A 12,432-nucleotide genomic window follows, 5' to 3' on the forward strand; every position below is an offset into this window, starting at 1 on the left:
GTGAGAAAAAAGCAACAACACAGATGACCACTGGTAGGTAATTTCACATTAGAGGGAAGGTGATTAACATTTAAAGGGAAGACATGGATGGCATTGTGCTAAAGTGTCAGCTACTGGTATTTCTCACATTACCTTGTAGCTTGACATCCTACAAGGCTTTAACGAAAGCTTCCTGCATCAACACAGTAAATTATGACCATGCAAGAAGACGAAGGAAGAAAATGATTCAGCAATAACCACCAAAAATTCCAGTCCTTCAAAACATTTGCTGAAGAAGGTATCTACCTTTACAACTAAAAACCTGGACAATAAAACAAAATGAACAGAAGCATATAATTTAATAGTATTGCTACATGTTTTTTACCTTTTCTATGCAGTCATCAAAAAATGCCAAGCCAGTATCCTTGTCACTCACAAAACTGCACTCTTCAATGAAGCGGCTGAATATCTGCGTTTTAGTGAGATGTGTGTAGAACTTGGTATAGGCACGATCTCTGCTTTTTAAAAATCCTGGTTATAAAAAGGAATATATAACTGAATACCAGTCATGAGTTCTGTAAGAAATTAACACATGAACTGTCAACACAAGATATTTCAAGTGCTAATACAGAAAGTATTTGCTGTATCGGTAAAATCAACTACTCACCACTACTTGCATTTGGAAGACTAAAATAACAGCTTTTAATAAAAAATTTTTCTTTCGCCATACTTACCAGTAGTTGGCAAGCAACCACCCCCATGTAATCTGCTCACTCTGTTTATTGATTTTTTGTGTAAGAAGTATCTAACAGCTATAGCAATATTAAAATAAAAATTACATTCGCCTAAAAGGTGATGGGCCTGAAAATACATAATATTTTCCAAACCTTTGCCTAAAAATCTCTTCTCAAATCCAACCTTCTGTAATTTTTTTTTTAATAATTAAATAAATAAACAATCTCAAACAGAAATAAAACAACCCCAAAACACCATGACTACACACAAAACAAAACACCTGTGGCATTTTATCCAGCATTCAACTCAGGAACAGGTCTGAAAAGTTAAGGTGATGAGGAAAATAAGGTGACCTTTGCTGAGTCCTGTTTTGTTATGTTTATGATCTCTGTCCCATTCTTTCTTACTTTCCCATTTATATCAAGAGCATTACTTTTCTTCATTACTGGGCTTCTGGCACTTTTTGCTCTCTACAGATTGAGCACTATTCCTTCATTCCCAAAAGCTGCCTCTACGGAATACAGCGCTCAGGGAGGGTATCATGCTACTGAAAAGCAGCTTTTCTAATACCAGAGCTACTGCAAAATTGCAGTTGTATGTGCCTATATCCATGTTCTAATCAACTTTGAATAGCTTAACTTTATACAATTGCAATTTTAAATATTGCCAAGAGTTGTGTAACCAAGGGGAACTTTGACCTTGTAAAGTTAAGCAGCTCCTCAACCCTAAAGTTGTAACACTGCCAATGCTATCAGCAGCTGGTTTGCCTCAGCCTCACCTTGATGATCAAACAAGGAATCAGCAGCAGTTGCTTTATTTGAAGGTGCCTGTGTGATTGGCTTGAGGAATGTTCTGTAACCCTTTAAAATAGATGCCATGAAACGGAGAAAAGCTTCCTGGATCTCCATCTCAAGTTCTGTCATCTTCTTCTGCCATGAGAAGTCTGCCTCAATAGGAGTCATCTCCACTGCAGAGCCTTCTTGAGTCTTCCTGTGAACTACCAATGAACAACACGTATAATCCTGTATTAAAATTCAATGCATTCAAAAAGGTAACTTTTGCAAGGTGCTGAAGATGGATTTTTTCTTTTTTCTACTTGGCCATATTCAAAGTAACCAATACTAGAAATCCTGTGATTACTTTCCAATTGGTCTGGCCCATAAAAAGGCAGGTTACCTCAAGAGTTGATTACATGTTTTTCTAGCTCATCCGGGCCACTGAGAAATTAAACAATGAGGAGGATCTCAATTGAATTAATGTTACCACATACCCAACTCAATGTAGTCTTTCAGCAATATATTGACAAAAACACAAAGGACTATGTTTTCCCTGTTCTGAAGACTGCACATCTAGAAAGGGCCTGAAACTGTTTTTCTAATCAAAATTTTAACATTTTAGTGCACCAGGGGGCAGAAACAAGTAGATGACATACAGAGTTTTTGCTCTTGCCCTCTTAAAAAAACAATAGCAAGTATTGCTGAAAATTGTAGTTCCATACTTTTTATTATAACAAAAATACCAATTATAGTAATACAAATATTTATATATAGATATAAATAAATATTATAACATATCTGTTGTAATATTGCCAAAACAGAAAAACCATCTATCTAAAAAAGACCACTGGTTCTGCCCAAGTTAGTATTAGGAAGCAGTTCTATATCTGGTAGACTGCATGACAGAGCCTGCTGATAAAACCAAAAGAAAACCTGAGTTTTAATAACAGACAAAGTAAAGGCTGTGTGAAAAACAAAACCAAAAAACTAGAAAACTAAGGCAAAACCAGCCAGCTCTTACTCAGTGCATTTTTCTATTTCTGTAATTTACAAACTTTGTATACCTATGAGGCTATCATTGTCTCCTTCTCCATAATGATGCAACCTAACATACCCTGGAACATCTTAACTTAAGGAGCATCCCTACAGTCAGAAAGAAGTGATACCTGAAAACTGTTAGGTCAGCTCCAAATTTGTTCTTATCTATCCAAGTCATTAGGCTGAAGATCATCAGCTTTTCTTTTTATTTTGATGAAATACTTTGTTGAAATTTAGCTACTTGATTATTTTTGTAGAAAAGGCCCTACCTGAGATATTCAGCAGTATCTGCACTAGAGCTGAGATATTCAACATTATTTTACTCATATCCCTATTTATTATTTTGCATCAGAACTGTGAATAGTGTTTTAGGTCGAGATCCAAATGTGTTTTAGCTCAATATTTGTTTGAATATAATTTAATCATGAGTAAAGTCTTTAAAAAAAGCTCCAATTTTAACAAGGCACAGTGAAGAAAATAAAATTCTAAAATAATAATTCACACCCCATATGATAGAAGGAAGTCCTTACATTTATGTATTAATTATAATTATAATTTAAGACTTGTAGGTGCGTATCAGAGAATTTAGTAGTTTTCTTCAAATATCTACCTCCCCTGCTTTATTTAGTTTCTGTTCTTGCCCCTTCCCATCTTATTTTATATATTTCACCTGCTGCCAGCTGAGGGTGCAGTTTCTTCAAGGTGCTAAGCAGACTTTTACATGGCTTCTTAGGAAACTGCTTCCAGTTGGTGCTCTTCTTATCGTCTGATCTAAAAGATAGGGGAAGGAAAAAATTATGTACCAAATACAGACCATATAGAAAATAATAGATTCCACAGCCCTAAGTTGCTTCATTTTCAGAACATAGTAACCAAAACAATTGAAATTATTTTGAAAAGAAATCTTGTTACTGTCCCTGCTTGTCAAAAATTTTAAAAATGGGAGTGACATAACTCAGAATTTCATTTCCTCAGTTACAGAACAGTATTAATTGAGTTAGAAGTTTCCTCCAGTCTGTAAGAAAGGCCTGCATTTAGACATTTTAGTTTTAAGTTTCACTTAGCTCATTTCCCTTTCAGAATTTTGATCTGTCTTGCTAATATAATTTAAACACACTACTCTGTGTGTGATTACTATGTAAAGTTTATACTACCATGAACCTGCCATACTGCTACTGCTACAAATAAATGCAGTTTGGAACATCAACTTGTTACTGCAAAATGCTGGAAGACCAGCCTGGTAGCTTCATGGTCATATGGCAGACTGCAACATGTCCATGGCAAGCCAGCTCCAGCTTCAGCCACAGGCTAGCAGGGACTGGGGAGACTGGGAAGTCAGTTCACAGCCTGAAAATTACATGGTTGGTTAAGCAGTGGGATAAATTTGCCTAAAGGGATGCTCACATTTGTTAGAAGGACAATGGGTACAATGCCAGACCTTGTTCAAGCAGTTGGATATAAAAAGAGGGAGAACAGGGAGTCAATCCTGAGAGTCCCTACTCCATCTGCTTTCTGGGAGGCAGGAGGTGGGGGAGAACTGCGGTAACAGGGAGTACAACAGACCTCGTGGCCACAAAGAACTAATCAGTTATTACTATCCAAGCTGATGCTGTCACTGCTTGTTTTGCTCTTTGCACCAGTGAAATGTTTGATCAATTATTAGTTGCTCAACTGGCATTGACACAAAACTATCTTAGGAAAGAAGCCAAAGTTTCAGAAGTTAAAGAAAAAAATGCACACTTATGAATGTCTTTTCCCATCTTTTCCCCAACACAACGACATGCCTATAAACAATACAAATGGCACTGTTCCAAAAATGCAAGGAAAAAAAAAATCCTGCTATAAAATATAAAACAAACAAATCTTTGCCCTAAAAAGGCTACTTTCCTCAACCAGTTTTCAATGTTACTTTCACAGCAATAGTTGAAAAGGTCCCAAAAAAGGCATTACAGAAGATGCTGAATGAATAAAAGGCCTTCAGTACTTTTTGGCAGTAAATAAGGCTTCAATCTATCACACAGAAGATAGCGGCAAACTTGCTCTAAAAAGACATTAGACAAACAGACTGATGCACTAGAAAATATTGAATTTTTCAAATGTTATTCCTCTACTACGCAGTCTTTCAAAGTTAGCAACAGCGCTGTTAATTTTTATCAAACAAACAAACAAACCACATAAGGCAGCATGGCCACATAAATAAAGAGGGACAGAAACAGACATGGATGAAATAAAATGGATCACTAATCTTTACTAACAATGTTGTGTTTTAGAATTCCATATGCTTTTCAACACATAGTGCTTTATGGGGATTTGGCTTCACCTACACCTCTCCAAAATTAAAAAAAAAAAAAAAAAAAATCCTCATTTCCAGGTTAAAAAAGTTCTATAATGCACATACCAACATCTCACATTTACTTAAGCCAAATATTACAGACATCAAATTACTCTGGAAGCCAAATAAGTAGTACAGATGAGATATATGCATAATGGGCAGCAAGAAAACAAAAAGATTGGTTGACTATTGAAAGAGAATTGGACTTATAAGAGAGTAAAAGGTGAAAAAACCTTTTCAGTTGAGTGTCTCATAAGAGGTCAGACACTGGTAGATTTTTAGTTCAGTAACCAACCCAAGTAAGGTGGATACTTGGTCCTTTTAGTAGTCCTCCCAACAGAACTCTGACATCCTTATACCACTGCTAAATCCTCTGCTCCTATCTCCATTTTTCTGCAACCCAGTCTTCAACTTCCATTCTACTTATGGAAAAAAACATTCAGGTATTTTTTCACTGCAAATATTTTCATATAAACAAGTTATCTTCCTTGAGTTTCTTCAATATATTCTTTTTCCACAATATCTATTATAATTATGCTTTTGGTGACATAATACTTTGATATACAGTGATGAAAATGCTTTTTGCAGGGTTTTTAATGGGAACTCAGGTGAAGGAGAAAAACCAACCAACAACAAAACATAAACTGCTATATTGTTTACTGTTTCCTTCAATGTTGCTAATGAAACAAACCATTTCAGTAATGTTAACACTTGCTTCAGTAGAATAATGAATATCGTTCCTTCTGATACAATGAAAATCAAGAAAGCATTCAAATGACCCATAGATCAAATGCCTAATTATAACTTGTTAGTACATGCAAAAGTCAAGAGTTAAAAAGCGACATGAGTTGAAGTACAACTACATTTTCACAGAGAAAAGTTGTCTGCTTTACCTACTGAGGTTCACCTTCATCTTGAACTAGCTTAGATGCCCCTTTCTATTTATGATCTAGTTAATTTAAAATTGAAAGGTAACTCAAAGTTCCTGAATTAAACACCTGAAACAACTGAATTTTCAATCCAGTTATTGGTACTCTCATTTAGATACATTACAGAAAAACAGAAGAGTTACACTGGATTAGACTCTCCTCAAGAAGACGTAAAGAAAATATGCAACACTTTCAATTTTAAAAAAATATTAAAAAAATAATAATTAAGTGAAAATATTTTATATTGAAAGTAGTCAAGACACCAAATTTTGCTTGATTAATCTCACCAAAAATCTGATGGTTGTAATAAGAAAAATTTGTTTATTAACACCACGTGTTCCAAATGCAAGGCAGCATCAAAAGCTGTCATGAAGGGTCCTGAAGTGCTCATGTTCATGAAACAACAGTTACCGAACACAGGCAGACCAAATTCAAAACTGATAGGTCAAGGTGAATATGTAAGAAACGGTGGGGCAAAAGAAAAATCCAAAACAAGTCTTCTTCCTCCTTTCTAGCTTTTGGCCCATTTTCCTAATAAGCTGTACTAGAAGTGGAAAAACAAAGTGGAACACATTTCCATTTTGTTACTAAATGTATAGCGACATATGTGCCACATTTTTATAGGCAGCACCAAGTGTTGACTTACTAAGCTTTAATTTGCTACGAAACTTTAGAAATGAGAAAAAGAACAGAGAAATGAACCATGCTGGATCAATGAGTGTTTAATAGTTTTATCTCCTGAGCATTTCAGCAATCTCTCCATCTACAGATAAATGTAAAAACTCCATAGAACTTACATGTACACCATGTTTGTGTCTAAGTCAATGCACACAATATCCTGTGGTGGATCGTACAGATCAAAGTATCGTGAATCAACTCCAACAATAAATGGAAGAGGTGCACTGAGTACGGTGGCCAGAGACAAAGGACATAGGGGGATATATGGACACTGCCACTGAAATGGAAATATCATCTGAAGGAAAAATTAAATGAAATCAATGCATTAAAACAAGACAACAGATACCGTACAACAAAACCAAGAAGTTAAATGCAGCAATGAAATTGCTAAAAGCCTCGTAACGCTGTCAGAAAAGAATCTTCAAGTTTGACCACGTATTTTCAGCACATCTCTTAGTTATCTATGCAAAAGTGTTGATCATTTCAATAGTTATAACAATGAGACACACTAGGGCGCTTTAACTAAATCATATTGCTGGGAAAAATGATAATTCAGTGCATCAGTAATTTTAACTTAAAAAAGCCTTACAACAACTGTGGAGTTTGAACTGATTTCTCTCACTGCTGTATAGAAGACTTTGTACTTACAGCTGCTACAGCTTCAGCAACTCCTGTCAACACAGCTGGTCTAAGAGAATGGAGGAGGATCTTGCCTTCCAGTAATACAAAGAGTAACAGAGTGGCACAGTTTTCCGGTCCAAGATTCATGAGCAGAGTGCTAAAGTTTGCTCCACTAAGGGGCAGGTGGGAAGGGAGAAGAGAATAAGAATGTTAAAGGATTAAAACAAAAACGAAAAAAACAACAAAAAAAAAACCAACCAACCAAACAAAAAAAATTGCTGCTATCAGATTTCAGCCAACTATTTATGACCAACTAGTTGAGTGGTGTTATCACACATCAAATATCTACGTATCTATCTAATAGCTATCACCTCAATAAGAGAGTTGTACTGACATAAAGAAAGCTAAATATAACTTCTGTTGCTAAAAAACCACATGCTATATCATGGTGCTGTTGAGTTTGTGTTGTTTATGGTGCTCACTCTCATAAACGCACAGGCATCTTGTCTTTGTAACAGCAAGCCAGATCTAACTAGTTAACAACTAATCCAAGCACAGTATAAACCAGTGGTTTATATGATGGCTTACCTCAGGCAAAAACAATGAACGAGAGGATCCATTTCATCTTAGAAGCACAGCATCAAATTCTAATACTAGTCAAGTAAAGCCAATCCATCATTCTGATAGCAACATGCCTTTAGTTTCTACAAGTTTGACTCCATTTCATTTGTTTGGATTGTACACACTTAGGTATTGTAAAGACATTTATAAGGGCACAGGGCTGTAAAATCTGTCCTTAGAAAAGTGCTTACATGTTACTTTGCAGTTTGGTGGCTGGATGCAATTTTTCACTTAAGAAGCTGTGTAAGACGTATGATTAAACACAGGATTCTCACATACAGAAAACATCCAGTCTATTTAAGCTATTTAAAAAAACTTTGCTTATTACGCACGTTCTGAAAATATAAGATACTTAAATACACATATTTTCTTCCTCACAGCCTGCTTCTTCTTTCTTCAGAGTCCCTATGATAATTTGGCAATTCATCTGTATTTCAGGATAAATAGTGACATTATTCTTCCACAAAGGACAGGTCTATGTCAAAAAGACAACACTATATAATATTATAAATGCATATTGAGCTTTCTCTTTACAAGATATAACAATATTGCAGTAAAGTTTGGCTTCCTTCTGACTCATTTGTATTTGCCTCTGAATTTTTTTAAGTAGCATACATTTAAAGTAGTAACAATGATACCTTAATGGTAATGGTGTAGAAACTGGTTGAGACAATATTAACGCATCGTGGGCAGAAAGCTGAAACACAAAGTAGCATGTGATTGATACGGACAGCTCCAAAGTTAATACAGTATCATATTCCAATATAAATGTATATCCACAGTTTAACGAACTGCCTGACAGACAGAGTTACGATGTCATGCAAGAGACGTGAATCAGAGAACCTTTGGGACATGCATTCACCAAGCCAACAGGGCTTGTCATAGTCACTGTAGCGATCTTCAGAAGTTACAGGAAATTGTCTGTGACTCAGTGTTGAACATATAACTGCTGCTGGGTGATTAAACAGAGAAGCACAAGACACAGTGCCCCAGGGGACCAACGTTTCACCCACTGTAGTGTCAGACAAGTGAGATAAAGACAGAAAACATACAACCCCCTCACTGAGGGAATGCAAACGGTGCCTATAAAACAAAAGGGTAATATATGGCAGAAATTTCCCACGTTAGAAGTAGGACGTTGCTGCCATCCGTACAACCTGAAGTCTGACATAGTTTCCTTTGCTACGTTACTACAGGTTTATATCAATAAAAGAGAAGGCCAACCCATCGATCTTCTCCCCTTTCCCTTCCAGCAGAAGAGGATTCAAAGCTGAATAACAAGTCTAAAGGAAGAAATCAAGCTTTGAAAACCAAGAAAGAGGGTTTGTCTTTATCCTAACCAAAAATGGAAGAAAATGTTTTGCTTACCTGCACAAGAATTCTTGGTCTTTGTGGTGAAGGGAAAGGTATATTGTGCATAAAATGGGATATGTGCCTGAAAAAAAGGCAAGATGTTAGAAAACCAACACTGGGGACTAATCAGGGACTGAAAACAATGTTAATCACATTTTAGAATCACTATGGTACCATGTTTTAGAAAGGCTGTTAAGATTTATTTACTCTTTTGATAAGTTTAAGCAAACTGAAACTAAGAAGCTCCATTCACTCATATTTAATGTGTGAATAATACTGGCAGCTTCAGATATGTATGCAAAAGATAACACACTGGCATTTAGGCAAGACATTTAAAATCCCAGGCAGGCTAACCCCATTCTACAGAGTTTCCAATGAAGCTAAGAGAAACTATATATTGCACTGCCAGAGGTCTAATACAGTTTCGAATGTAACATCGTATTCTAGCAAATGTTTATGACCATGAAAAGTATCCCCTACAGAGTTTACACACATGCACAAAATCTGCACTAGTTGCAGTGCTTGGAAAGAGACACAGATATTCATTGCTGATGCAGAGTCCTTGAGCTTACTCTATTAACCTGAAATGCAGGACTGCAAACATAGCACTGATGTCATACCTCAGCCATTTTCTGTTCGACGTAGTTAAGAGAAAGGTAAACAGGCTTGACATATTCTAACAGAAAAGCCACAGTAAAATCCAGTTCACTTTCCTGGCACTACAAGAACCATTACTATTAAACAGAAGCCGCAATAATTTCTATCAACACAACACAAGCTACATACTGCAAGCAAGAGAATGGAACAAATATATCAACTAAGTAAGTGTGACATGCATAAATCACAGGACTTCTTCAGCAGATACAGTCACCTTCCTGTATTAATTTGAAAAATGTTTTACTTACTTTTCAATGGGAAGAGGATGAGGTCCAGAGACCGAAAGTTTGTAGATGAACATAAGAAATTTTCTAAATGCTTCAAAGAAAGGCCAGTGTGAGAGAAGGCAGATGCATTTGTTGGAATTGATGGACTTGGAAGTAACCACTTTCCTCTCCACAGCTGTCAAGAGACCCAGCTTCAATTGTTGTTTTTCTGTTAGCAGCTCCCGGGGATAAGGCTCATAAAACTGAATAGCAGCACCATAAACCTAAAAGATGAAGAAAAACAGCTGAGCAGACCCAGGAGAAAAACTGAAAAACTGAAAAACAACTCTCATGAAATGCTGTGTTCAGTAAATTCGCCTATCATTACCACAGTGAACAATACAATTGTTTTAGCTTTGACTTCACTCATTTTATCAAGCTAAACAGCTACTGACCTTTTCTAATATTCCTTCTCTATTTGTCAGTTTCATAAATAACTTAATTATTCTGGCAAGCTTAGCAAAAAGAGGACATGGAAAGATCGATACCACAGTATACATTGTCTCTGAGAAAAATACTGGCAGCTACTGCATTCCCCCATGCAAAAGAAGTATTAATATCTTGGAGAAAGATTTTTTTTGTTGCTATTTGAAAATGGAGAAGTATATAGATTTCTCTGATAGGGGACTGAGGCAGAGTGGAAGTGGAGTGCTCATCACTAACAGAGCCAAACTGCTGCTTATTAGTCACAGAGAGCTAATCATACATTACAATCATTCCCTCACACACAGACACAGCTAGCAAATTGAAGCAACCACTAGGAGACCAACCCCAAACAAAGCTCCTTTGCTTCATCAGGTGTACCTATAACCCTGCTGTCACTGTCTGTGTACTGCAGACACTGCCTTCTCACATGTGGGCTGTCACACAACACATTTTTTGTGCCCATGTGTGCTGATGGCCTTTGTACAAGTTCCGCAGGTGGCTGGTGTTCTAAAGCTATCACTTCATGTGAATTCAACAGGATCACAGGTCTCAGGAGCTCATCAGTTCTTTAGAGCCTTTCACACGCTACCTCTCAGCACATACTGTTCTTCCCCTGCCCTGCTGTTTTCTGGTAACTATTTTCCTACTCATATACAGAGATACCTACAGAGCTCAATTCACAAATTCACACAGAAGTCGCTTTTAAGGTAACCATAGGAAAACCACAACAACTTAAGCATTACTAACACATGTGGTTAAGTGAACACCTCTTCAACATGTAGGTTACATTTCCATTCCTAGGAACTTCCTACTTCAAACAGAGCGCCACTAGTTTTGGTTTTGTTAAGTGTCTGGTTCAGCTTACACAGGACTAAACAGCACATGCTCTTCCCGCTATTCCCTGTCTTCATTCATTTCTGTCTTATATGAAGGCTTAAGAAATACAATTTTATAAGGCAAGCGTTCAACAATTTATTTTGTAGTATTTCTCAAATACAGAAGAAACAATGCCTATGTATCTCCATAGCACCCATTTGAACTAAAATTAAAAAACCAGTCACACAGACACACCTTTTCTGCAGAAGAGCAGGTCAGTACAAATGTTGAGAAAACTGGTAGTGGATATTTGGTTTGAGGATCCCAGCACTCAATAGTAGCTCCCATAGGAAGGCAGAAGAGAGGTACAGATTCCGACAGTGGGAATGACTCATAGTTCTCTTGAGGATACCTGAAAATTAAGCCTTCAAAACAGGAGAAGGGAAAGTAAGCACATATTCTCTGTGAGCACTAAATAAGGTAGGCAACGTATTTTCCACAACATACAGCAAAGTCTGTTGGTTATCTGGACTTTATAACCAAAGATAACACCTGCAGAAGAAGAAAGTCTCTCATTTGACAGTAAGACTAAGCCATCCAAGTAACAAACACTTAAAAATTGCCCATGGATATTGAAGCACTCCCTTCTGGCTACTGCTCAAAAAACAGCACATAGTGAAAACTAACTAGTGAATATTTTACCTTTAAACCAATCAGGAATTACCTGTGCTTTTTAAATGTGCCATTGGAATGTATTTTATTACAAAGAAATTCCTATGAAGTGATAATGTATCTACTGTAAAAACAGCACTAATACCTCTGCTGAGAATAAGAAGAACCAGCTGACTGTTCACATTTTCTGCTAATCGGTCAATATGTTGAATTTAAACAAACAGTTTAATCAGTTTTCAGAAATATGTCTAATTCTTATTGGTAGCAAACAGGCACACAAGCACTGGTTTGCTATTGCTGTTCATCTAGCTTATATTATATTACACTGACTTCACCATCTGTGCTTTCCACTTCTACTTGGTAGTTTACTCCTTTCAAAGGAATTTGGTGCACTTAATGCTCAGTACAAACTCTTCTGAAAGTTCTTTTTGACTTCTACAGAAAAATGAATAATAATTTGTAGCAATGCATTAAAAAACTTATAAAAGCCAGACTTAAAAGACAAGGTTTCTTGTCTTTTCAGAATGTTTTTC

General features: G+C 36.5%; 1 protein-coding gene across 4 annotated transcripts in view; it reads right to left on the reverse strand.

Moving 5' to 3' along the window:
* The window catches only part of DENND4C (DENN domain containing 4C), a 75,036-nt gene that overhangs the window by 31,793 nt on the left and 30,811 nt on the right, over nt 1–12,432 (reverse strand). For all 4 annotated transcript variants that reach the window (XM_065860182.2, XM_065860183.2, XM_071802586.1 and 1 more), the window contains exons 5-13: nt 11,483–11,652; nt 9,968–10,209; nt 9,078–9,144; nt 8,348–8,406; nt 7,116–7,260; nt 6,587–6,762; nt 3,199–3,299; nt 1,493–1,711; nt 365–510 (exon numbers count right to left, since the gene is read on the reverse strand). In XM_065860182.2, coding sequence (XP_065716254.1) covers nt 365–510; nt 1,493–1,711; nt 3,199–3,299; nt 6,587–6,762; nt 7,116–7,260; nt 8,348–8,406; nt 9,078–9,144; nt 9,968–10,209; nt 11,483–11,652 — 1,325 coding nt within the window. The remainder of the gene's footprint in view (nt 1–364; nt 511–1,492; nt 1,712–3,198; nt 3,300–6,586; nt 6,763–7,115; nt 7,261–8,347; nt 8,407–9,077; nt 9,145–9,967; nt 10,210–11,482; nt 11,653–12,432) is intronic.

Source organism: Patagioenas fasciata, chromosome Z (assembly GCF_037038585.1).
Source record: "Patagioenas fasciata isolate bPatFas1 chromosome Z, bPatFas1.hap1, whole genome shotgun sequence".
Classification (NCBI taxonomy): domain Eukaryota; kingdom Metazoa; phylum Chordata; class Aves; order Columbiformes; family Columbidae; genus Patagioenas; species Patagioenas fasciata.